This window comes from Azolla caroliniana, unplaced genomic scaffold, assembly GCF_043228905.1.
Source record: "Azolla caroliniana isolate FFs.n. ecotype wild unplaced genomic scaffold, voAzoCaro1.0.p SCAF_10, whole genome shotgun sequence".
Taxonomy (NCBI): Eukaryota; Viridiplantae; Streptophyta; class Polypodiopsida; order Salviniales; family Salviniaceae; genus Azolla; species Azolla caroliniana.
Genome location: NW_028230445.1, coordinates 5,796,502 through 5,824,015, shown reverse-complemented (window position 1 = coordinate 5,824,015; position 27,514 = coordinate 5,796,502). Strand labels below are relative to the sequence as shown.

General features: G+C 37.8%; 5 protein-coding genes across 6 annotated transcripts; 1 reads left to right on the top strand and 4 right to left on the bottom strand.

Moving 5' to 3' along the window:
* Positions 1-2,065: 2,065 nt before the first annotated feature.
* On the bottom strand, positions 2,066-4,052 carry LOC147858846 (Acyl-CoA N-acyltransferases (NAT) superfamily protein). The gene is made up of 2 exons (XM_087326157.1): positions 3,925-4,052; positions 2,066-2,981 (listed from the first exon to the last, which is right to left on the bottom strand). Exon 2 carries the CDS (start codon positions 2,979-2,981, stop codon positions 2,238-2,240), a length of 744 nt encoding a protein of 247 aa, XP_087182283.1. The 5' UTR covers positions 3,925-4,052; the 3' UTR covers positions 2,066-2,237.
* Positions 4,053-5,970: 1,918 nt separating this feature from the next.
* Positions 5,971-9,289, top strand: LOC147858845 (Transport protein particle (TRAPP) component). The gene is made up of 5 exons (XM_087325225.1): positions 5,971-6,091; positions 6,289-6,386; positions 7,755-7,854; positions 7,967-8,149; positions 8,768-9,289. Exons 1-5 carry the CDS (start codon positions 6,038-6,040, stop codon positions 8,888-8,890), a joined length of 558 nt encoding a protein of 185 aa, XP_087181351.1. The 5' UTR covers positions 5,971-6,037; the 3' UTR covers positions 8,891-9,289.
* Positions 9,290-10,695: 1,406 nt separating this feature from the next.
* On the bottom strand, positions 10,696-12,959 carry LOC147858844 (peroxygenase-like). Its single transcript, XM_087326456.1, has 6 exons — positions 12,794-12,959; positions 12,102-12,251; positions 11,716-11,801; positions 11,531-11,625; positions 11,198-11,323; positions 10,696-10,913 (listed from the first exon to the last, which is right to left on the bottom strand). The coding sequence occupies exons 1-6, from the start codon at positions 12,900-12,902 to the stop codon at positions 10,757-10,759; spliced, it is 723 nt and encodes a 240-aa protein (XP_087182582.1). The 5' UTR covers positions 12,903-12,959; the 3' UTR covers positions 10,696-10,756.
* Positions 12,960-14,901: 1,942 nt separating this feature from the next.
* Positions 14,902-18,896, bottom strand: LOC147858843 (zinc finger transcription factor YY1-like). Of its 2 annotated transcripts, none has more exons than XM_087326454.1 (6): positions 18,726-18,896; positions 18,309-18,367; positions 16,464-16,654; positions 16,228-16,317; positions 15,973-16,116; positions 14,902-15,819 (listed from the first exon to the last, which is right to left on the bottom strand). In XM_087326454.1, exons 1-6 carry the CDS (start codon positions 18,779-18,781, stop codon positions 15,043-15,045), a joined length of 1,317 nt encoding a protein of 438 aa, XP_087182580.1. In that variant the 5' UTR covers positions 18,782-18,896; the 3' UTR covers positions 14,902-15,042. The 2 variants fall into 2 exon arrangements, with proteins under 2 accessions (XP_087182580.1, XP_087182581.1); XM_087326455.1 differs by having other exon boundaries at positions 14,902-15,816; positions 18,726-18,895.
* A 5,066-nt stretch (positions 18,897-23,962) lies between these two features.
* LOC147858842 (Transducin/WD40 repeat-like superfamily protein) lies at positions 23,963-27,164 on the bottom strand. Its single transcript, XM_087326451.1, has 5 exons — positions 26,990-27,164; positions 26,591-26,842; positions 26,160-26,303; positions 24,772-25,467; positions 23,963-24,349 (listed from the first exon to the last, which is right to left on the bottom strand). The coding sequence occupies exons 1-5, from the start codon at positions 27,101-27,103 to the stop codon at positions 24,134-24,136; spliced, it is 1,422 nt and encodes a 473-aa protein (XP_087182577.1). The 5' UTR covers positions 27,104-27,164; the 3' UTR covers positions 23,963-24,133.
* Positions 27,165-27,514: the final 350 nt, after the last annotated feature.

The following is a 27,514-nucleotide window of genomic DNA, read 5'->3' as shown; positions in this document are numbered from 1 at the left end:
CAAGGCAAGATTAAGATATACAAACCCCCAATCATAGATTTGAGAAAATGTAGGCTAAACAAAGCAATGCTCCATATAACTTAATGATATGAATGCATGCTAACATCATACAATCAAGTTTACTAATTATGCCAATCTCGGAAGCAATCCATGAATAAATAAATATGTTAAAATTTCATGTATTGAAACTACAATTGCTCAAAAAGCTAATGGAAATACAATATGAGAGATGCTATACATTTATTACCCTACTTCTACAAACATTTGATTTAGTATTTGCTCTAAATCATGACTATATCGATCATTCTTAGTTTCATTGTCTCATGTATTGACAATTTTGGTCATGTTTGTGTGGTCTTAGTCCCTAAAGTATAATGCTCTAAATTATTAAAGGATTTGGGGTACATAATTGTTACCGAAAAGTAATAAGCATATAGTATCATTAAAGACAATGACCAATTGATTTTCTTTCACATGTGATCAATAGACACCATATGAAGCATAACAATGCCTAAAAGCAACTTGTTACAATTTTTTCAACAAGATCCAACATTCACCTATTGTATCCAAGGCTAGCCATGAGTGGCTTCAAAGAATGAATCAAGTAGCTTTCATGTGTTTTACAAAACCAAAAGTTGAGACATCTTACAACGTTAACATTTGATTGGGTCTTCGCAATGTCCTCTTCACTATATCTTCCCATGGAGATAAGATTTACACAACTAAACAGTTATCTTGTTCATTTTCTCATTTCTATCAACTAATCCTAGGAGTAGAAAGTGAATATCCTGATTGCCTTTTCAAAGTTACTAATTGGTGGCTTGCCATTGAACATTGGGAACTCCGTGAACCAATCCAATTTTTGGCAGAGTATAGTATTCATATATGGCTTACTTCCAAGGGGATAGTAATGCTAGAAATATATCTAACCAAGTTTGTTGTGATCGTAAGTGAACTGTGTCAGCTTGTATCCACATGAGATGATTGTTCACTAACTATTAATTACATGATTAGCAACATGCACATACCTTGACCGAAGAAGCTTAATTAATTGAAGGAGGCTAATGTTAGCATAAAAACATCTAAAATATAACCACCCTTACCCTCTTGTAGTAATCAATTAGATTTATAGGCTAGGGGTTAAGCTAGGGGTTAAATGGAAAGATAGAAATTGAATTCCAAGTCTTTGTTTGGAGGAATTACTTGGCCAAGAATAATTAGGGCCAATAGGGCCAAAATTTAATTGCTTAGGCAAATGCTGATGACACCTGAAAGAATTTATTGTTAAAATTCAAGACCACTGTTCAAGGGCCACACTATGTTGAGCTTAACTTTGAAAAAATCCCATGTGAATTCCAAGACATCTCTTTGTTCCTTTATTACTCCTGAACTTATTGGCTCCAAATCTATATCCATGTCAAGCAAACCAATCAACAAATTGGAGCAATATATAAGTAACATACCAGTAACAAATCGCATTTCGGTAATATGCTACAATCACTTGGCAGCATAAACAAGGGATAAAATACATGTTTAGCAAACCAAGTAGCAAATTGAAGGAACATTAACTTCTACAGTTGATACACCACCACATTTCAGTAATATCATGAAGTAAATAAGGAAAGATTAACCGCAGTAAGAAAAAGCAGATTGTCATTACAGTTAAGTCATCAAACACTAATGAGGATCCTTTACACTTTCTTAAGCCGACAGGGAGGGATTATTAACAAAGGTATGACAGACAAACTATTCATATTAATCATAAGATCATCTTACCCACTTTGACCTTCTTCTCCCCCCCCCTCTCTCTATTATCATTAATATAAGGTCACTTGACAATCATCAAACAGCCCCCCTCTCTCCCTATTATCATTTAGGTAAGGTTTCTTCACAGTTGAAACCCTGATTAAGCTAAAGAGAAACAAAAATTGAACGCAACGCAACACAATTTGCTAATGCTTACACACAGCATTGAGATCCCTTGGAGATCATTATAGAGGGAACAAAAATGTGGATGATCCAGATGCTATCCTTTGCCTTATTGCCATTGTCTGTGCTCTCTTTCTCTCTCTCTCTCTCTCATCATTAACATAAGGTCACCTTACACCCAACGAAACCCTAGTTTAAGAAAGAAAACAATCTGGTGCCTTACAAATTATAGCAATGAAACTCTAGAATATGTCAAGGTTGAGCACACAGTGGGAACAAAAATGTCAGAAATTTTCCATGTACCAATCTTAAGAAGTTATTGAATCTTTGCTCTTTTTCTCCTCTTCCCATGATTGTTCTGTAACACCTTTAGCAGAAGAAACTTTCTCATCTCTATTTTTCTTCTCCTTTTCCGATGGTTGTGCAGTGACACCTTTCCCAGAAGAAACCTTCTCTTCTTTGCTCTTTTTCTGCTTCTCCTTCTCTGATGATGGTTCTTTAACTCCTTTTGCCGAAGAAACCTTCTCATCTCTGCTCTTCTTCTCCTTTTCTAAACCTTTTCCTTCAGGTGCAGAAATTCCTTTCTCTGGTTTACCTTTCAGCAATTTCCGCATATCATAAGCATCCTCGCCATCTGCATAGTATTTAGCTTCCAAGTCATGGATTTTATAGCCTAGAGTGTGTGTGTAGAGATGAAAAGCTGCTCGATTACTCTTCCGTACATGAAGAGAGACATATTCAGCTTCAAATACCTCTTCCATAGCTCTCTGAGCGGCACTCATGAGCTTTGTAGCAAGTCCGAGTTTACGATGAGTTCTCAGGACAGCCAAAGAGGTGATGTGGCCATGGCATTCTGTGGTTTCTTCTTCCATCTTCGCGAGGACATACCCAACTATCTTCTTGTTGTAATCTTCTGCTACATACAGTAGTTGTGGCCATGAAAGGATGTGGTAGAAGTAGTACTTCATCTGATAATTCTCTGGTAAACACATCAGGTTGCATGTCTGCATAGACAGGAGATCGTCCACTGTTGCTTGCCTGATGCAGACCATCTGTTTGAAAAAAGATGACGAAGAAGAGGTGAAAAGATTAAGCACGAAGAAGAATAACCGAAAGATGCAAGATTTTGCAGAAAGAAACGCAACAACATTGTTCTAACAGAGGCAGCATCGTTTTTGTTAGCAAAAAGATGGAAGATTTGAGCGTAAGACAGGAAACTTTTGCAACAAGGTATCACGATTAGAAAGAAGCGCCGTTTGATTGATTTAGCAGAAGATGAAGCAAGACATTGGCAGAAAAAAGAAAGATTTACGGAAGACTAGTGGGAAACTGCTGACAGAAAACGAAGCACGATTTAGTATAAAGAAGCGTGATCGTAGCAGAATGAGATGACGGTTGAAGCAGAAGAAGAGAGAAATAAGCCGAGAGGAAGGTATAAGTTTCGCAAAAAAGAAGTGCGCGTGTTTCAGAAGAAGCAAGATAGATTTGAAGCAGAATAATGAGGAGAGATAGATTTGAAGCAGAATATTGAGGCGAGATAGATTTGAAGCAGAATATTGAAGCGAGATAGATTTGAAGCAGAATAATGAAGCGAGATGGATTTGAACCAGAATAATGAAGCAAGATAGATTTGAAGCAGAATAATGAAGCAAGATAGATTTGAAGCAGAATAATGAAGCAAGATAATTTTGAAGCAGAATAATGAAGCAAGATAGATTTGAAGCAGAATAATGATGCAAGATAGGTAAGCAGCGAGAAGCCAGATATCAGCAGGAAGAAGAAAGAACTCCCCCACCTCGTCAGGTTCTTTAACAGAAGAAATGAGAGATCTTTGCAGAAGGAATTCAGCAGGAGAAGGCGCGATGGATGACAGGGAGAAGGAAGGAAGGAAGCAAAGTGCAGGGCTATGTGGCGAGAGATCAAAGACACAAACGGAATCGAAGGTAATGGTAGAAGCAAAAGCGGGAAGGTGAGGTAGTGGTGCAGGCGGCGTACCTTAGAAGACTTTTGGTGGGGAGGAAGCCGGCGCGCGGTCGATTTCGATGCAGAGAAGGAGAAGGAGAGGGAGAGGGAGGCAGGCGGAGATGGATATGGCGAGACCTCCCTCGATCGATAGACAGACAAAAAACACCAGACGAGACAGACAGACAGACAGAGAAAGAAAGAAAGAATGAATGAATGAGAGGGGTCTATCAGATTAGGGTTTTTCTTCTTCTTCTTCTACTTCTTCTGTTTAGGCTATCATCGTTTTCTGGAACATATGTCTGTGTTTTCCTGTGTAAGATAAGATAGATAACACTATACACACATATGTACATAGAAGGAAAGATTTCCCATAGAGAGAGAGAGAGAGAAATGTGTACAATTGGGCGGTCGGTTGGGCGGCCATCTGTGGGCAGTTGGATGGACGGACATTTGGGCAGTCGGTTGGTCGAGCATTTGGGCGGTCGGTTGGGTGGCCAATTGGGCGGTCGGATGGACGGCCATTCAGGCGATCAAATGGGCTGCCAATTGGACGGTCGGTTGGGCTGCCATTTGGGCAATCCGATGGTTGGCCATTTGGGCGGTCGGTTGGTCGGGCATGCAACTGATTGGGCATTCTTGAGGTGGGCCGATTTTCCGCACTTGTTCTTCCATTTGAACCCTGCCGCTTAATTTTATGTCCACCCCCCCCCCCCCCCCCCCCCCTCGATCGGACCTCCCCGTATATTCACATGATCTTCTCCTCCTTCCCATCCGTATCGTAAGGAAAAAAACCAAAAAACCAAAAAACCAAAAACCAATTGTCATGCCTTCGAAAAGACACGACACTCTTACGGAGAAATGGGTGCGTAGTGCAGAACCCACACATCCGATGAAACTGTGTGTATATTATTTGGCTTCCTTTCATATTGATAGTTACGGGCACCAACACACAAAGGCGAAACGTGGACCGTTTGTGGATTTGGAGATATAGGAGAGGTCACTTTGCTGAAGAACGGTTATTAATAATTATTATTAGCCTACCTAACAACTAGTCTACTAGATTTGTGTTTGCAAGAGGGTGTCACTTGACAAAACAACTTACGATTAGTAAAATGTCTAAAAAAGGACAATTACTAGATACCCCAAAGGAAGATTAGTTAGTAGGGTGCTTGATGGATGATTAGCTTGGTACCGCAATACCCAATTACACCATATAATATTGATCACACACAAAGGCTCCCTTACCCTAGGCCCAAATAGAATGCGAACGTGAGCACGAGCGGAGACAAAGGCTCTCAAGCTCAAATACAACACGAACGTGAACGCTAGCACGAGCATGAGCACGAGCACTGACACATAAGAAGCATGAGCATGAACACGAGCTCAAGGATAAGCAAAGATGCACACTCACTCACTTGTAATTATATTACCCTAGTGGTAAGTTAGTAACACTACAAGCACTGCGTCATGGGTTTGAAACCCAATTTCCTCGCCTCTCTATTATATACTTCATATACTCTTATTTCTCTAGATGCCAATGTGGAATGTAGGGGTTGAACCCATGACCACTTGGTCTCCATTGGGCAACCTTACCAATTGAGCTACATCCATCTTGCTCACTCACTCAATCACTCTCTCTCTTTCTTTCTCTCTCACTCTCTCTCTCACACACACACACACACACGTGGCAAGAACACACACACGAACACGAACATGATGAACACGAACACAAACACAAACATGGACACAAACACGGACACGGACACGGACATGGACACAAACACGAACACGGACACAAAGCATGCGCATGAACACGAGCTCAAGCATAAGCAAAGATGCACACACACACACACACACTCTCTCTCTCTCTCTCTTTCTTTCTCTCTCTCTCTCTCTCTCTCTATAGTCTTTGTCTTTCCATTAGAAGAAGAAGAAGAAGAAGAAGCAAGGCATATACATACATACATAATTGCTTAGTTTATGAGGCTTGATTAGGATCATTTTTCTTTCTCTCTTGTTTACTTAGTAAAAAAGCTCTTTTGGAAGTAAAGAAGAAGAAGAAGAAGAAGAAGAAGAAGGAAGAAGAGGCAAGAGGCAGAGGCAGAGGCAGAGGAAAGAGGATCAAAGCAACAACAGAACAGAGATGGCTCCCCTGCTCAGGTCTGGCGAGCCCAGCGTGCCAAACGTAGAGAAAGTGGTATGATTTCTCTTCCTTCTCCTCAATATATATATATATAATTTTATTTGTTTTGTTTTTTTTGTGGGTCTTCCTTCAGATCTGTTTTGCTGATGATTTGCTCTGTTTTTCTTTTTTCGGTTGTGTTTTTAAAAAAATAAATAAATTTGCTCCCCTTGTTTTTCTCTCCTTTATGATCGTCCTTTTTTCCTCTGCAGAATGCAGAGCTCTTCACTCTGACTTATGGAGCCATTGTCAGACAGCTTCTCACCGATTACGAAGACGTGGAAGAAGTGAATAAGCAACTTGATACCATGTAAGTCGGATATCCTCTCTTCATATTTTGTGCTGTTTTGTTTTGGGTGATGTCATGGCGATCTTTCCTCTGAAGGACTCATTCCATTCATATTTTTGCTACAGGTGAAGAGATCTTTTGTTTCTTATTTTCCTTCGTGATTTGTTAGAATAGAGATATCTTGATTTTCGGGTTTCAGCATTCACCAGAGCTTCTCTTTCAAGCTACCTTAGATTAAATATTTTAGCTGGCAAGTGTGCCTTTTAATTAACTTGGAATATTAGTTCGATTCCAATACTATGTGTCAAATCAAGCGAAATATGTGTTGATGCGAAATTGCCTTGATCTGAAGCAATATAGATGTAGCAAAAAGGAGCACTATTTATGTCTTTGAAGAAACTTGAACTCGCCCAGCTAGAGACAATGTTGATATTTTGGGGATATGGATCAATGCCGAAGATATTTATGCATCTTGAAGTGCAATCTCCGAACTCTTCTGGATCCTAGTCCCATGTGAACCAATAAGAGATCACTAATATTTGGAAATTTTATGAGGAAGCTGGTGTTATCATTATAGGATTTTAACTTATTCATTTCTCTGCATGCTGAAATGGATCTAGAATCAAGGCATCTGGTAACATTGATGCACCGTTTTGCTGTGTATATGATAAAATTTCCCAGAATTCATATTGCCATGCTTTGGCATCTTTCCTAGGTTCTATAGTTTAACTGCGATACGTAGAACATGTGAAGGGGACGAATCAATATGAAGACATGCTAAAGGTGCATGCTTTTGAATCTTGGGCAGAGTTGTTGACTTTCGAGGGCGATTTCCTTATATTGGGATTGAAATCATGACACGCATATACAAGTTGGCATGCTATTAGATAGAAACCAAAGTTACATTTATTGTGAGATCAGATACAAAGTCTGAAAATAGAAATACAAGAGTATCCAAAGTGTGACCGATCTTACAAATACATCATCTGAAGACTGAAATGAGATGGGGAAATCCGAGAAAAAACAAGGTAGCTATGGATCCTATGATAAAATATTCCGATCAGGTATAAATGGTTTCTTTGGAGCATATACTAATTAGACATATACAGCAGTGTAGACATATGGTGGTCAAACACATAAAATCTGGCATGAGTGAATGCCCTATGGCATCAAATTTCAGTAGCATTGTCTTAGTCACACATTACGTTCCTTGCAAGCTCCTTGCTCATATATATAAGCATCCCATGTTCTTAGCCCATAAAAACGTGTCCCATAATCGATAAGAGGATGTCCCATTGTATCTCGTATGCACCTTTTGTCCTTAATGAAAACACCAATGAAGCACTTTGTATGTCTTTTTCTCATAGGGTTGCCTTTAATACATTGCAGGGGCTATCATATAGGTATCAGGTTAATTGATGACTTCTTATCTAAGTCTAACGTTACGAGGTGTACAGAATTTAAGGAGACCGCAGAAGTGATCGCTAAGGTATAAATATGTATATCTATTTTTTTTTCTCTTGAAATTCTGCTTTTGAAACATGAGAACTAAACACTCTCAAGACATACTAAACCATTTTTTTAAATGTATGATTGTGTAGGTAGGCTTCAAAATGTTCCTAGGAGTGACAGCAACAGTTGCAAACTGGGATATTGAGGGTACTGAGTGTAGTCTTATTCTCGATGACAACCCTCTTGTAGACTTTGTCGAACTACCTGAGACATGTCAAGGTCTCTATTATTGCAATCTTCTATGTGGTGTTCTTAGAGGTGCATTGGAGATGGTAAATTTTTTTAGTACCTCTTGATATTAACTTATTTTAAATTCCTTAAAATACTACTAAATGTATTGCCAAAGAAGCCATGCTGATACCAAGATGAACAAGCATATGAGAACCGAATCTCACAAATGCATGCATTTTGCAACTCACCTTCCTGGGTTTTGGGTCTCGCCATGGCATCTTTAGACAATGTGAATCTGTAGTTTGAGACATCCTTGGGAATTTGATTAGAAGTTTGTAGATGTAGGAATTATGGTAAAACTACATTGACATGTTAATAGATGTTGGCGTTTTGTTAAATTTACCTAAAATCTAACAATTGTGGTTAAAAGTAGAGCGGCATTTTAGAAATGATGGTAAACAATGAGTGGCATTTTGATAAAAATGCCCTAAATTTAGGAATTATGTTAAAAAGGCGAATAACATTTTAGAAACAAGGAGTATTCCAGAAATTGTGATAAACTACTGGCATTTTATAGGTTTTCCTTTTAATAGGGGGGGTGTATTGCTATTTGCACAAGGGCAGGAGTTATACTCCCAACCGACAAGGTTAACCCTATATATTGTCGTCTCTGTTTTGACGTTTGATTCTTTTTGTTTTCGTTTTCTTGTGGCTAAAAGGTCTCCATGCGTACGGAGGTGCGATGGGTGCGAGATGTGTTACGCGGGGATGATGCTTACGAGATAAGACTTAAACTCTTAAAGCAGGTAGCAGAAGAATACCCCTATAAAGATGATGAATAAGCAGCATACAGATTTATTGAGAATGTTTACAGTGGCTACGTAAAAAGCAAGTCCATTGTCTCACAATGCCTTGCTGGTGTCCAAGAGTTTTAGGATATACTTAAAAATCACAGGGTAACAAGATTGTACACCAATTATTTGTAATGTTTTAGCTCTATAGCTATGTATGTAATCTTTTGCTTAGTCTTTGCCAAATGTGCTCCAAACTTTCTTATTGGTAAGCTGTTTTTTGTTGATCTCTCTTATTGAAGTGGTTGTCATTGTGATAACTTAAGAAGGGGAGTTGAACTCTATACCCATTATCACAAGACAAGGGCTTCAATAGAACAACACGTTGTTCAAGTAGTAGTTGTAACCTGTTGTAGTTTTTTAGCCCAAAAATGAGCTACAGCTTTTAAAAGCAATCTCTTGTCAACCAAAAATTTGAACATGTTTGCAATTTGGAGTTAGTTGTGGCATATCTCATATAGCCATTAATAACTTGCTACATCTTTAATAGTGGTTTCCCCCAGATTTCATAAATGAGGCATTAGTACAATTATTTTAACTCCAGTATGTCTAATTTACTAAGGAGTATACACTCAAGCTCTCAGCTCATATGGCTGCCCCATTGTTGTCTAATGTCTTCCCCATGCCCAACCCGCCCCATTAACACTGCATTCCCTCGCACTTTATAATGTTTTGCATGACTATTGTTTTCCTTGCATCATCAATCATTCATTCCAAACTAATGAACTAAAGCACTCTACAAATTCCTCCAGTTCAGATCTTCTGTAACATTGATACAGGTTCAAAAGAATTTTCGTCATTATTATGAGTTCCATACGATTAAAATTTAAGGTCACGTATGTCCTGTCTTTCAGGAAAATGGATTCAGTTCCACTCATCAAATTACCACAATTATTTTAGGTCTTTTGATTTGTAGGAGGAACAAGGGTCATGTATTAAGCATAATTTGCAATGGTATGAGCTAAATATAGACACATGCTTTAATTAATCATTTTCAGCAGATGCCACAATACCACATGAAGGTACGTATATCTTCTTTTCCATATCCACATCCCTTTCATGTGGTCGGCCATCTATGAATTCTTCTAAATGACTGCTGGTTGGGATAGTATTAGTTTTGTTTTCTATTTTTTCCCTTGGCCATGGCCATCTATAAATATCTTCTAAATGACTGCTGGTTGGGATTGGATTAGTTTCATTTTCTAAGTTCTTCTGAAGAACTTGATTCCAATTTACATTGCTACCGCTGCATGAGATGTGAACATCAATGCCACAGGTTTAAAGATATTCAAAGCAAGATTACATTCACACACAGCCTTTCTATCGAGATGAAATTAACTCCTTGCCAAAATATAAATGCATTAGACCACCATGATTCGAATAGATTTTGCATTCATACAGAGCCTGTGTGAAAGCATCAAAGGTTTTGATGACAAAAAAACAATATATTTGCTTTTATTTACGTAGTTCACATTACATCACATTACAACTACATCACATTACAACTGCACTGCAATGCATATATATTACAATATGTTCTATAACTTGAAAGCTTACTTAATCTATGAAAGACAAAATGGAACACTAGACGCAGAGCAATAGTTATGATGTGCAATCACTCTGCAAGATGAGCAAACAAAAGAGTTTGCTTCTATGTATACACAAAGCTTCTAGCTTTGTCAAATTGTGTTCTTCCATCCATACCTAAAACATGTATATATACATGCAGAAGTACTACTCATCTATGAAATGATGTAAAAGGACAAATTCATGTTCCATCATTTTGAAGAATCTTTTGAAAAACTGATAAAATTTTGCTTTATAGAACACTATTGGGGCCAAACATGGCTAACGTTTCTAGAAGAACTTGGCCATACTTTTGGCAGTTTGCTTTTTCTCGAGGTAATAGAAGACGCTCCCATCATACATCGATCTAATCGCCTCCTTAGAAACACATCTAGACTCATCTTTGAGCAACCAATAAGCCACACCCCATTCCAACTTGTTAGCTCCCCTGCAAGAATCAACAAAAAACAAATTCCAAGCAAAAATAAGTAAAAAAACCCATTAACATGATTTTGAGTTTGAGATCTTACAAAATATAGTGCTAAATACTTAAAAGATCTTAGATTTAACATGATTTTGAGTTTGAGATCTTACAAAATATAGTGCTAAATACTTAAAAAAGATCTTAGATTTAACATGATTTGAGTTTGAGATCTTACATCATACAACGCTAAATATTTAAAGGTCTTACCATCCGAAGAAGTCATAGTGCTACATATTTAAAGATCTTACCATCCGAAGAAGTCATAGGCATCCCTAAAAGCTTCGGTCATGTCCCACAGCTCTCCGAATGTAAGCTTGTCATGGTGAGTCTTTGCAAACTTGGTGAAAATCTCTTCAAACTTGGATGGAATAAACCTAACAATTTATAAAAGCCCTTTTGTCATGGTGAGTCCTTGGAAACTTGGTGAAAAATCTCTTCAAACTTGGATGGAATAAACCTAACAATTTATCAAAGCCCTTTTTCAACATTCAAATAATCTAGATTTATCTTATGTTCCCAATTTATATCCCAATCCTACAGAATTGCATGCCTTTCATGCTCTTATAGAGCATTGAGTTTACCTTCCCTCGGAATCATAAACTCCGCTATCACTGCCGTGCTTGGCACGATTCATATTCTTTACATATATGGAGAACAGGGGTGATGGAATCCAACTCTAGATAACAATAAAAACTCATGTCAGCTCAATTCATAACCAGATAGATAATTGAAGAAAAGTATTGATGAATCGATAAATATTTTGTACCTCTTGAGTGCGATAACTCATGGCACCATTAACAAAAAGCATACCAAAGAAGGACACAATCCAACCAAACCCTATGGCTCTAAAACCTAAAAACACAAAACAACATCAGGTTTATTAGGTTTTCATCGTGTGTAGCCACATTGAAAGCTCAAACATATGATATTATCTTAGTCTTACAAGGTCCAATATTTTTAAATAATCACACAAAGCAAGCTATTTACACACCAAGAAACACATAGCCTGTGGTGTGATCTAGATGTTGAATATCAATACCCACCATGAATCTATAGATTAATTGCACTACTTCTAACCACTGATAGATGCGGGCGTCAGGAATTTATGCCCCGACCAAGAAGTAAATATTAAAAGGGGTAACAATTAATCACCGGAAAATGTCTCCCACGGGTATATAATGCCATCTTTGTTGCGATCGAAGAATTCCACATGTTGTTGGAGCACAGTGTAGTTGTGATGATCACGACCAGGCGACCCATGTGGGTGTCTATCATCTGCAGCTACCAGCGCCCTCGGTACATCTGCTAGCGTAATTAGGAGAAGAAAAGGAGTTAAAAGACTCATAATTAAATCAATTTAGGTCCAAAATTTCATTAATTAATCATAGCTAACATGCACTTTACAAAGCATGCAAAAAACTTTATTGCTAATCAACCATAAAAGGATGAGATTCAAGGATTGATCCAGAAATATATGCATATATTTAAGACTCCTAATGAAATCAACTTAGGTCCAAAATTTAATCAATTTAGGTCCAAAATTTCATTAATTAATCATAGCTAACATGCACTTTACAAAGCATGCAAAAAACTTTATTGCTAATCAACCATAAAAGGATGAGATTCAAGGATTGATCCAGAAATATATGCATATATTTAAGACTCCTAATGAAATCAACTTAGGTCCAAACTTTAATCAATTTAGGTCCAAATTTTCATTAATTAATCATAGCTAACATGCGCTTTACAAGCATGCAGAAAAAAATGATTGCCAATCAACAATAAAAGGATGAGATTCAAGGATTGATCCGGAAATATATGCATATATTTGTTTTTGTTTTTACGTGGTTTCTCAAGTGTCATTTCGCCTGTGTGACTGACAGGACGGCGAACAGTGTCGGGCGCTCGGTCCGTGAATGTCCGCATAGCGTCTTGATCGTTGGACACAGCCATCAACTAATCAAATATCCCCTTGAAATTTTAATCCAGAAACACACAAAGATTACTGTGTCCAGAGAGGAACACTAAGAATCAAGTAATTATTAAGTAATCTTACACTAATCATGTGATTAATATATGTATATACATATATATATACACATAATGATTTGCATTAAATATAATGCCCTTTTCTTTCTATAGTAACAAGCATTCTAGTAACTCACGTGTCCTTATCATCATCATGCCTCATTTTTGGAATTGATTTAAAATGTATAAAAATTAGAGCAGTGTATTCTTCTTGTGCTGCTGTTTCCTTGTGTGGTACAAGCATAAAATTTATGGACTTTATGGACTAAGTAGTGGGCTCTAGCCTCACACCGTGGTTGTGTGAACTTTTTGTCCCCTCAGTAGATCAAATTGCATTGCAAACTTGGAGTGAATAGTGAGAAGCCTAGAATTTTGGATCAATTGGTGTGGTCATGGGCTCGCTATCTTGTTTGTCCGATACAAATTTGTTATTACATTCACACATTTAACCTTACAAGTAGTCGATTGTTGTACCACTACGACAACGGGGAAACACTTTATAAAGTCGTTGAGAATGCATAGTAACAAGCCAACATAATCATATCATGTAGGGACATCAAGAAGGTCTTGTCATTTATAGCTTCTTCATGTACTCTTAAATCTTGAGTATATCTATTGTTGTTTCATGCATGTAATCTTAGTAGGTACTCAATTGTTTACATGGCACGAGAAATGCATAGCTATACCATGGGGGTGCAATCTTGATAGTTGTTTGGTGTGGATAACTATGTTGGGGGCAAGCCAAGACCTAGGGTTTATGGATAAGATAAGAAAAGGCATGCACATAAGCATTATGTGCACATCACTTTGTCCATGCTCAATGGGATAACAATAGGTAGAATGAAGAAAGATGGTATATTAGGGTAATTAGGAGCATGTGAATATGTTCGAGCCTAATAAGGTTGTGTGGGGACATAAAAACTATGAGTTTCAATTAATAATTGGGGTTTTAATCTAGTGCTTTATGTGACAACCAATACCGTAAGCCATCTAAATGTGCATTTAATTATGTGGCCCTCTTAATGACTTTTATTGTATGTACTCTTAATTATAGTTTCACAACAAAGTGTTGTTACTCACCTACAAGTTGGCCCTCCATATATAGCCTTATGCATATATCATGGCCTCCTTATCTCTCTAACAACTTATTTAATCCACATGTGTTTTTTCTTGATTTAACCTCCATTCTCTTCTTGCTTTGTTTCTTTACACTTCCATGTTCGTTACTGGGAAGTTTTTGTAACCATTGTTTGCACTTTCAAAGGACCAAATTACTCAACTAAGTAGGGCATCGAGGGCCACCCCTTTCCTTTATGTTTGAAAAAATGGATAGTCCTTGACATGTGCAGTAGGGCATCAAGGGCCATTAGAAGCCCTTACGAGTGACAACATAGAAAGCAATCGAGTGAGTTACCTTCAATAGAGGGGCCATGAGTGTTATCATAAAGGAGGAATTTCCCATAAATAGGGAATCTCTAACCTGTAGAAATAATTGCACTTCTCAATCAAGAAAGTAATAATCATTAAATTGATTCTAACATTGATATTTACATAATTAACAGTACAATAACTATCTATTTATAACCTCAATCCTTATGAAGAACGTTCATTCTCTAATAGCATATCATGTATCATTCTTGATTGATTCTATCATTGATATTTACAAAATTAACTGTATAATAACTATCTATCTATATCCTAAACCCTTAAGAAGAATGTCCATTCTCTATAGCATATCATGTATCATTCTCGACAAAGAGAAGATAACATTGTGCGTTATCACCGCCCATGTTATATATATAGTTCACATCACACCATCATCCAAAAGGCTTATCACACCCATGCCCTTTGTTGCTATTTAGCATCAACATCACAATTTCCCCTTGTTAAGAGGAACCACTGTTGAATGCCGAAAAACAGAAAAAGAAAAAGAAAAAGTGGAGCTAACTATTTAGATGGATCCAGCATCATTTCTATCAATATATTTCCTTTATTTACACTACATCACTAACACAAAACCATGCAAAAGGTGGTTGAAAAGACAAAAACCTCCACCTAAATATCTTTACTCCATGTCGTCATCATCCTCCGTCTCTTCATCGTCTTCATATGGCTTTTTCCTCACATGCATCAACCTTCCTATATCATCATCCTCGGTGTCATCACCATCATCATCATCATCATCATGGTCATCATCATTGTCGTTGTCATCATCAACACCACCACCACCACCATCTTCCTCTTCTTCTTCCTCTTCGGTCTCCTCACTATCGGCATGAGCCGGTTCATTTACAACCACCACCACCTCTTTCCGTCGTCCGCCGGGCCGCGCTTTCGGGGGCTGCAACACTAGTCTTGGGCCAATGGCCGCAACACTCGGCCTCTGCCTCTGCCTCTGCCTCTTGGTGGTTTTCGCAACCGCCACAGCTGCCGTCTTTACAGCCCGTGCTGTTTTCGCTTTACGAGAATTCGCGAGAGCTCGTATAACCACCTCCTTTTCGCTACCCTCATCATCCATACCCTCATCCTCAGCCTCTCTTATCATCCGATCACGATGCTGCTGCTGCTGCTTTCTAACCCCTCTATTTTGCAAGATAACTCCTTTGCCTCGTGATTGAGGTTCGTTTGCGTGCTCCTTGCGGAGGTGAAGGTTGAGCTTGTATTCGTGTTTGTACCTCTTATCACAACCCGGGTGATGGCATGCGAATGGACGCTCCAGATTGCCTGATGCCGATGCCACAGCTGCCGCCGCAGATGCCGCCGACTTCTGGATCCTAATCTCTTTCTCTAGTGATGGAGGTAGAGGAGGAGGTGCCAGCTTCATCTCTGGTGGTAGAACCTGCTGATATAGAACCAATCACACTCTAATTTACATATTTTTAACCATCACATGCTTATTGTTATGATCATCATTAGAAATTGACACTAGAAATGCAAACAAAATTGAGTTTAAACCCAACAACGTTACTCTATCGGATTTATAATAAAAATTTACCTTTTCATGACATGTTCGGAGGTGTGCACGTAACTTGTATTCATGAGCATATCGCTTCCCACACTCTTCAAAGGGGCAAACATGATAGTTCTCTTGAGTATGTGTCCGCATATGCGATCGCAAGTTAAAATCTAATGAAAACGCCTACAACCCCCCGAAAAACAATACAGCAAATGTTATGAAAAAAAGAGGAAAAAACGAATTGCTCTCCATTTTATGCCATTAATCGATAAAAAATAACTCTTATTTTGTTACCTTGCCACACCCATCAACAGGGCAAACGAAGGGTCTCTCCCCTGTATGGATCAAAAAGTGTCTCTTCAATTTTGAGCTATCCATAAACCTCTGAAAACACACAGAAAACATAGAATCATAGCTATAAGACAACAAAAGAAAATTTGTTTCTCAAGACCAAAAAATCAAATCCACAAATATAGACTTACAATTAAAAAAGATTAAAACTAGTTACATAAAGCAAACACCAAAGCTACCTTTCCGCACCCTTCATAATGACAAACGAATTGCTTTTCTCCATGTATATTTGTGTGTTTTCTAAGGGCACCTTGATCTGTAAATGATCTTCCACATCCATCATAAGTACATAGATACAACACTTCATATTCTTCCTCAGGTTCTTCTTCCACCTGTGGTTGCTCATCTCTCAGTGACTTCAGCATATCATCTGAAATTTTAAGGTTTTCAAAAGGATAAAAAAACATAGTTAAAAATAAAACTCTCATCCATATGAAACTTTAGTTGAAAAAATGTTTATACAACAATAATGTTAGAACTAACTAACTAATAATGAGAACAAAAACAATTCAAATACCAGAAAATTTCATTATTTTATGGTTATGAACCAAAGCGTTCCATTTGATGATTGGTTATGAGCAACAAACAGTTGTCAAATACAAATACTCAAGATATCTCATTGTCACAAATTACAATGCTCACAACATTGAATTCCTCTACGTCCTTTACAAGAGATATTGGTTTCAAGGCCAAAGCAAACCAGGTTGCAAAACTTTGAATAATACCAGGAACAAAGGTTGTGCACCAGTGATTTTGAAATCATTAAAACCATTTTGTGCATAAGTGACACGAATAAATTGGGTCACGACTTTCTACTCATGAATCAATGGTTGGGTCTCCTATCCTTAGACGACCATGGTTATCATGCCATTTAGTAATCATGTTACAACATTTTGAATCTAAAAAATGCACACAATCTCAATAGAGGCAACCATGTCTATATAAGGAACAAGGGGAAAGCATCTTTACGATATGGTTAAAATCATTCATTCCATTTGAGTATTCACAGTAATGCTGCATCTACATGAATCGATCAGGTAACACTTATGAGTAAAATTGTCAATCATGTATTCTCAACTGTTATGCTTGGTAGTATAATTTTTGAGCATCAATAGTCACTTATCCATGTACACAAACACAATACTTTATAAAATGCTTATTTTGCCCCATATGTCATTCTTGATCCCAGAGGATGATAAAAGAACCTCGGAAGACACATTCATAAAGTCCTAAGTTTTCCTTTATTCCCCCAAATGGTCCTGAATTCTTGTTACTTCACATTTGGTCAACCTGCTCCATGAAGAACATATGCTTTTGACCATATAATTGCTCATATAGCACAAATTCAGAAGGGGATAAATGGACAATATGATTTCTCTTTTGAGGGGTTCTATCTACCACTGGTATTTGGGAGAAATAATCCAGAGTCCGGCACTTCAGATTTTTTCCTTAATATAGTCTATATTTTGGTTATCTTTGAAGATTATTGCATTATTTAGACCCTATCTATCAGCACTAAATTAGTTTCTTCATAGTTTTCATGGGCTAGAGGAATATCAAAAAATACAAGAAGATTACAACAAAAATGTGACAAATTACAAATTAAGTTTAACAATTTATAGTAAAATCACTTAATAAAAAAAACCGAAACGATTGGTTTTACCATTAACCCGTTTTAAAAGCACACATTTTCAGTGTTCAAAGCGCAGATATATAAAATTCAGATGACGTTTACAAGGAAAAAGAGACAATTTGTATGCTCTTATGACTTCAAAAGAATCAGGACACATGAAATTTCCGGGCAGTTTATATGCTCTTCATTTACAAAACATAGAGAAATATAGCACATATACAGGAAAAGCGGGATGAAAAAATATATATTATTAGTATTGGAAACATGAGTTTCTAATATGAAAATTTAAAAAAAGAAAAAGAAAAATGGGCAGAGTTATCGGCTGTAAAGATTGGAAACATATGTTGTTTATCAATGAAAATTTACAAAAGAAGAGAAATTACGCTCTCACCAGTAACCCATTTCAAGAGCATGCATTTTCCAGGGTTCAAAACAGTCTCCTGAGGCACCCTATATGCAAGTACAAAATAACAAGTAGAAATAAATAAAATCAGAAAAGACATCATTGTTCAGAACATAACCTCTTATTGTATAAATTATTGTTAAAAAGAAGGATATATACATATATATCAAAAAACTCAAAACATCGGATGAATACATGCATAAACACACTACACGCACACACATACACACATCACAAAAGCAGGTATACATATGCATATAGATCGAAAAATCATTATATACATATGTGGATATTTTCCTTGTTTTTATTTTATTTTATTTTACTTTATGAAGAAGAAGAAGAAGAAGAAGAAGAAGAAGAAGAAAGAAAGAAACTTTCATTATTTATGTACTGTTATTTACATACCATTGTTTAGACCATCTGCGCCCACAAGAGGTTCTCTGATCGCCCACGACCGCCATTTACTGTGCTAATGATTCGACTGTGGTCATACTCGATGGAATTGCATAACAAAGAAATGCTGTAAATTGCTTTGACCTTCTTGTGTTTCCTCCCCTCCACCCTGCTCAACACACAAAAGAAACAGGGCCTAAATACTAACAGTTAACAAAAGAAAGACACCTTGTGTGCCCAAATCACAAGAGAAGCTTTTTTCGTGTCCACCATCTCCTGGGGTCTCTCTGTGCCTCTTTCGCCCGCCCGCCCGAGAGACTTGCTTCTCTCCAAGATGAGCTATCTGGGTGGGTCACACACTCCCCTCTTTGTCCACCCACTCGAGAGGCTCGTTTCTCCAACAGGAGCTTTGTCGATCTGGACGCGTCACACACTCCTCTCTTTGTCCACCCACTCAAGAGACTTGCTTCTCCATGAGGCTATGTCGATCTATCTAGACAGGCCCCACAACCCCCTTGCTTGTCCCCAAGCCTATCCATTTCAAATTGGAGACGGTGCCCTCTCCTCTCTCCATGGCCTCAATGAGACCCTACCATGACCTCGATCTGGACAGGTCACACATTCCTCTCTTTGTCCACCCACTCAACATACTCGCTTCTCCATGAGGCTATGTCAATCTATATGGGCAGGCCCCACACTCCCCTTGCTTGTCCCGAAGCCTATCCATTTCAAATCGAAGACAATGTCCTCTTCTCTCTCCATGACCTTGACGAGATCCGACCATACCCATACCATTCCGTCAACTTGAATCGGGACTTCTAGGAGCTCTAGCCCTCGAGAAACCCTCTCACTCTTCTTTGCCACCATAATGAGGCCATGTACATCAACCAATGTGGGTCTTCTATCTAAGGGATGGTCAGAATTCGGACATGCAACTAAGCTCAAAAAACACCATTGTTTTTGTAGTGTGTGTGGCACTAACATGGTAGATTCTGAAGATGGTATGTTGCATTTGTTGTGATGTTGGAAGCTCTTGAGAAGAGATATGTCAAACTTAAGATGTATGAAAGGCTGAAGGATAGGGCAAATGCATCACAAGAAGGGCATGGAACAAGATAAAGTTGCAACAAAAAAGACAGCACAATCAACAAAGAGCTTACCCCGAGAACAAAAGAGATGTGATGGCGTGGTTGGTTGTTCCAAAACACCAAGGGAGTGAGTTGTTGTGTGGAGAGAGAAAGTAGAGAAAATTGTGTAGAAGAATAGAGAGAAAGATCGACCCATCAAAAGTCCCTATCTCATTATGAGAGATTTGGGACCAATTCTTATTGATAAGTCACTTTTAGGTCATTTGGGCATATGTTCACACACGGCGAATAAACCCCCCAAATGCTTATAAAGATAATGCAAATGTCTATAATCCCCCAAATTGGCACCAAAAATATAGTAAGAATATATTTTAAAAAGTTTTGAAGGGAGATTTCACATGGAAGGGTTCAAAATATACAAAAAAATAGAGTCGTTGGGGCCTTTATCCCCAACAACCTCCCACTTAAAGGGCCAAGGAGGCTCCTATAAGCTGAATAACTCCCACCATCTATATGCATAGTTGATGTTGCGCCTTGGGTAGACACTTTGTGAAAGCATCTGTAGGATTATGTGAAGTATTGACCCTGATCAAATTGATTAAGCTATCCCCTACCGCCTCTCGAATGTAGTGGTATCTCAGATCAATATGCTTCGAGCAAGCATGAAACATTGCATTCATTGCCAAACATATGGCACTCTAGCTATCGCATCCAAGAACAAGTGCCTTTTCAAGCATCCCAAACTCACTACACAAGTGGGCTAGATAGTGGATGAAATATATTCAGCCTCTGTATTAGATAGTGCAATTATCCTCTCCTCTAAAGTGTCCAACACCATGTAGCTCCACCTGCAAGGGTATATATATAGCCACTTGTGGACTTGCATGTATCCACATCACCTACCATTGTCTTGGGGGGGGGGGCATTTCAGCCCATATAAGGTCCTTTTCAACTTGCATACCAGATGCTCTTTTCCAAGAAACACATATCCTTCTGGTCATAGTATGAACCATACGTGCATTCGCATTCACGAATGTTTCAATCATTCTAGTATGGTAAACACCCTTGAAAAATGGTAAATACCATACTTTTGGATTAACTATTTATTATGAGGTAAATAAACCTAAAAAAAAGGGAAAAGAACAAAAAAAAACACAAGAATGTTTGAATAACATTTCGTTTTCCAACGTAGGAAAATGAATGTTATGCTAGATGAACACGAATTTTAAGTACTATGCTTCTGGTTATTTCATGTACAACTCTTCGTCTAAATCACCATGCAAAAAAGTTATTTTAACATCCATTTGGAATAATTCCAAATCCAAGGTGGTTGTGAGAACAAACAAGACATGTATTGTGGTCATTTTTTTGGGCTTAGCAACCAACCTTGCTTTATACTTGGGTTTGCCATCAACAATTTTGATTTTGTATACCCACTTGTTTGGAATGACCTTCCTAACTTTGGGTAACTCAACCAAATCCCAAGTATCATTTGCATGTAAGGTTTTTATCTCTTCCTACATGGCTAACTCCCACTTCTTCTGCTCACATAGTTTTTCCTCTTTATAAGTGAGAGGTTCACCAACTCAGAACCCTATCCAATATTGATAATCATAGTATGTAGTATATGATATGTGCTTGTAGTTAGGGAAGTTTCTCCTATGGTTTCAATGTGCTAGTGTTTTTATTCCCTTGATTAAATAACACAACATGCATTCACACATATAGCCACATGCCTTGGAGTTGGGTTCAAGGTCAATGTGGGCACAAGGTACCATGTCCTTGGAACCTTATTTCACCCCCTTCCGGGTCTTGAGTATGGGTTAGTCGAGAATTAGATTCTTGATTTCCATATTTGACATTTAAATGGCTTAAAATGTCCTATCAATATGAATGGTGTAGGTTTGAATCTTGTATTAGGGTAAAATTTTGCTACTTTGATATGTTCTATTCCAACCCAAAAATCTTAACCTTTTACATATGAAAGTTAAGGGTTTGCTCATTTTGTGGAGGTCAAACCTAAGTTTGATATGAAAGGAATTAAATGAGGGAGCAAGATAACGATCTCAATCATTATAGTTACAAACTTGATTGCTGAAAATTATGTCAACCACCTCATTCATTATAATTGCAAACTTGATTACTGAAAATTATGTTAAGGGATTAATTTTCAAGACATAATTTGATGAACCCGACAACAAATAGAGGTGGCATCCTTTTCAAGTCAACAAATTGACGAGATAGCATGGATGATGCTAGTTGTGGAAAAAATCATCTTTTGCAAGTGACAATATGTCTAGGGTAGGAAAAGCAATCAATAAAATTGTGAGAGTAATTGTCCAATGTGATGGGAGAAACATAACTAAGTTCCTCCAAGTTTATAAAAGGAAATGCGGCAAAAGGTCATTCCAAGGTTTGAGCATATGTGAGAGGAAAGCTAAGAGCAAAGAAACCAGGCAACAAAATAAGATCTAGGAGAGCGGAGTGAAGATAGAGCTACCAACAAGATGACACCTAGTAGTAAGGAGAGAACTCAGAATGAAGAGACCTAGTGTAAAGAAGAGTGCTAAGAGAGAGGAGAAATCTAGAAGCAAAAGGCCTAGATTTGAAAAGCCTAGGAATAAAATTGAACTACTGAACTAATTTTCTCTCATGATTCAAGACCTTTGTGGTTTCGTCACATGCATGCTTTTTCGAGACATAATTTAGTGAACCCAATGGTAGGGAGGGGTAGGATCATCAAATCAACACATTGTCAAGATATTATGGATGATGGTTATTGTGGAGAATATGTTCTACACAAGGTTAAGAAAATAAATTCATAAAATATTTTGGAAGTAACTAGCCAATTGAATAAAAGAAACGTAATTAAGTTCCTTGGCGTTTATAAAAGGGAAATGTGGTAGAATGGTGTTCACAAAGTGTAAAGCAAACATAACATAGTTGCTTTGAGGTAGTGTGTTAACTAGGTTGCAAGCCCAAATAGTGGAATTGCAAATTCCTTGCACTATTTGGGTGGATTTTGAAATAGCTTCGCTCGTAAACTTCACCCTAGATTATATAATGAGGATGATACAACATACCTTTGTTAAATGGATGGAGTCATGGGGACGAAATATGTGTGAATATAGTGCTTGGTGCTCAGTGAATTCACTCAACTCTTGATGCATGATTAGGGGTTTCTTGGGTTGGACAAGGTCATACTTTTTCTAAAGGTGGCAAACTAGAAGAATGTGGGGATTTTATGAGAAAATGATGAAGGAAATAATGTCCTCACAAAAAATGGGAAGATGAGAAAGTGAGCATGCCACCAATATTAGAAGAGAAGGTTATGGTTCGGGGGCATAATTGTCATGGGTTCAGTCAAACCCTATTTGGGGGTCAAGTTAGGGAATTCAAGATTGCGCAAGATAGCCAACAATTTGAATGTTGACCAATGGTCTAATAAGTATATGAGGAAAATATTCATGTTGTTACACTTAGTGGTTTCCTAGAGACTGTTCAGGATAAAGAAGTTTAAAAGTGAATTAGGAGACCCAAAGACGATTGGTATATCAACTGCCACAATTGAAACTTGCATTGATGGTAGAAAAAAGTCGTCAACAAAGGGTTTTGCATAGAAGAAAACAAAATTTTGTGACGGCATTTAAAATGCCACCAAATTAGAGGTCACCAAAACCTTATCCCATGCATCTCTACCAATTGGTATACAATTCACATGTTCCACATGATTCTAGCGTATTACCATGGGGCACACGCACAAGCGCTATTATTGAATAACATTTGGGTACGCGAATCGTGTGTTACCATTACCATCTTATGATACTCACGAGAATTTGCCATTGGGTTCCATCAAAGCTATAATGATATTGGCCATATTCAAAAGGTGCTTCTATTTTGGGTATCTTACTTAATGAGAAATAACACTCTTATCTCAAGGTTATTCCTATTTGTTTCTAAGATCTCTTAATAATCAAGCGTTAGCTAATATCTTTGGACCTGGCATAGAAATGTGGACACCACTTTAAATTGTAACTTCAAGAAATTAAAATAAACATCGAGGGGGGGAAGTGAATTGACTGCAATATAATTTGCCCAAAAACACTAATTGCAAATGAGCCAAGGAGAACCAAACCCATTATATATATATATATATATATATATATGTATATATGAATAAACTATATGCTTTAGTGAAACACCAGTAAAGGGGAAAGCATGGAAGTTTTCCCCCGATAGCGAGATTCTTTACACATTTGGATGGCGGAATCAAAGATCTGGCATATACATGAAAAAGATGTAATGTTTTATCACATTGTTGAGAGAACATGTTTAGCTTATAATGCACTCTTGGGAGCTATTGTCTTGGCTTTCGTCGGACAAAGAATCTCCTTCCCCAGTCTTCTCATCGTCCTCGGTATCATCCTCGTGATCTCTTCTTTGTCTTTGAGAATGACGCCGATGTAAACGGAGAAGATGGATTATTACATCGGGAGTTAGAGCAAATGGTGCTTGTTCTTCTCTTCCACTCTTATTCAGCTCCAACACCTGGAAGATACCCCCAAAAAAATATAGTATGTGTAATATTGTTTCAAAAATATACATAGAAGGGAAGACACCAATATACCCTTCAGAAGGAATTAATTATATTAAGGATTTCATTTATGGTATCACATGTATGCTGAAAGAGAATATTATGTTCAAAGCCTAATAAAGGAATCCCGATAAATATACCACGGAAATTTACCAATCTACCAATAGTTTGGACCTTGCCCAAAAAAGTCAATGAAGCACACAATGATCTAAAAGAACATTTGGTTAATCAAACACTAATGACCCATAATCAAGCACTAAGCATCCCCAATCAAGCACTAATCACCCCCAATCGTAAATACGATGAAAATCTAAATTCTTAACGAGAACAGAAAAAAAGGAAAAAGCTTAACATTGTTAACAAGATTTCCACTAACCTCATTGACATCATCCGGGAGTGAAAGAACCTCAGTTGCCGTTGGCATCCAAATTTTTACATCACTGTCAATTCCACTTGTTGCAAGAACTGTCACAAATGGATGTGGTTCCAAGCAATTCACAACTTGTTCATCTCCCACTCTTAAAGCTACCAATTGCCCTCCTTTTTTCTTCCATATAAAAATCCGGCCACAATCCGAACCACTCACAACATACTCTGTATTGGGACCAAAGAAATTCACACCTTTCACCGTTTGTGCATTTCTATGGCCCATGTACACTTGTGGCACTTCCTCTGATACATTGTGATCATCTAAAGATGCTGATTTAGGGTTAGGCCCAAGCCCCATAGTCTTTTCAAACAAATAGATGTGCTCATCATTGTAAGACGCGAGAAGCTCTTCTTGAAGTGAATATGCCACACACGTGATATGAACTTGATCAGAACCAACTAGATGTTGCGGTGTGAATGTGTCCACAGGTTGATCAGCCATACCAGATGCAACACAAGATTTGCGAATGTCATAAACCCTCGCATATTCATCTGACCCTCCCACAGCAAAATAATGAGGGTCCCGTGGATTCATAACAATTGCATTCAAACGCACAACTGCAGGTCGGCGCCGAGGCTTCGACCCAGTGAGAAAACTTAGGCAAGTAAATAGCCGTGTGCTCTTGTTGCTCCTCAAGTCAAACTATACGCATCATGATATAAAGGTGGCTTAAATTAAGACTTTCAATTGTATAATTGATTAACTCATGTCAAGGACTTTGATTATTATAATACTTTTGAATAGCTAAAACCGACAAATAATATTTCACCATATAAACATTTGAGCTCAAGAGTCAACACACTTTGTCTAGGGCCTGACTATCTAAAAAAAAGGTTATGACTAAAATTCTCTCCAATTAATGTGGTTCATGAAAATGCAAATGTTACAATCTAGATCAACCTTCATGAAAGAGTTTATAAATAATCAATCCAGAAACAATAGATACAGAATTATAGGGATGGTGCTCACTGCTCCAAAGATGAAGCTCTTGAAACTATTTCAAAAGAGAAAATATTATCTGCAACAAACTATATTACAAAATACATCTACAAACTATCTCCAAGGGGATCATGTGTTCTATTCAGGAATACACAAAAAGGCAATACACAAAAAGGCAATAGTCATAAAGGTCTGAAAAGAGTAGAAATAAATTAACATATATTAGGTAATAATTAAGAATTAATCACATAGACACCAATAAAAACAAAAGAACAACTTTCTGAAAGCACTGGATTAAGGGGGAGCTTTGGTGTTTCCTATTATGAATATGTATTTCTACATATTCATCCCCTGAAATGATTCATGTGGAAAGAAAACAATGCAATGATACTTACATGTCGAACAACTCCATCCTCACCACAACTGTAAAACAAGCGAGGACTCCCAGGCTCTATCGCTAGCTTATGTGCTCGGCCTTGATGTTTAGCAAGCTTTTTTGTATGCACTTTACCATCATCACTGATTAAGCCATGCCGAACCTAGACAGCAGAAAAAAGCATCATTGAAATGCAATGTACATTTTTTTTAACTATGTAATAAAATTACAAGTGAGCTTCCATAACTTATCAGCACATTTGTACACAAACCTAGAATTACATACCTATACAAACAAGACCTATCATACATACACACATCCATATATGCATACATAATACACACATATGTATACACCGTATACACTGAACATAGACATATGCATACACAAATATACACCAACAAATACAGATAAACATACACATACATCAATATATACATAGGAATTTACCTGCCCATCTGCAGCACAGCTAACAACACTACGATCATCGGAGAAAGGCATCACTCTGGCTTGAAACACATTACTCTCATGGCCAGAACAGTAGGATAACAACTCTCTCTTTGCAAGCCAATCCCACAAAACAATCTGCCGATCATCCGAACCCGATACTAACACATCGCCACTGGGGCTAAAGTGAACAGTATTCACACACCCTGCATGCCCATCAAGCTTTGTATAGAGTTCTAACCTCTGTAAGAGATCCTATATAGAAATAAAAGATCAATCATGCCAATTTTCTCTTTGTCATTTCATGGATGAAGGCAAAAATAATAATAATAATAATAATAATAATAAACCTAGAAATAAAATATTGGTGGAAGATGAATATGAAATAAGAAAGGGGCAAACCTGGCATCCTCCAACTCTGTGAGCAAAATAAGAGGGTGAAATCTCACCAATCTGACGACGCCAAAGCTCTCCATGGCTGCAGTTGTAGAGCTCTTTAGAGCAGGGTCTAGCCATGGTGATGAAATATAGTCTGTGCAGAGTGAGCAGGGGAGCAGGAGAAGACAAAAAAGAGGAGTGTGTGTGTTGATCAAAAGAGGGTGGGTGGGTACATGAGTATGATCTAGTCCAAGGCATATTATTATTCCTTCAACACATCCACAAGGAGGAAGATTCAAGAGAGATGGGCTACATACATAGCCTGGTGGCCATCAGCTGGTCGATTGTCCGGCCCTGGCCATAGCCTCCAGGACTCTTTGTCCATACAAATGGGCACCTCTTGTGTATCGACAAATACACTAATCCTAGCACCCATCAGTATGATATACCTAGTCCAAGGCATATATTATTCCTCGACACATTCACTAGGAGGAAGAGTGATGGATGACAGGCTATATAGTCTGGCCATCATCTGGCCCTAACATAGCC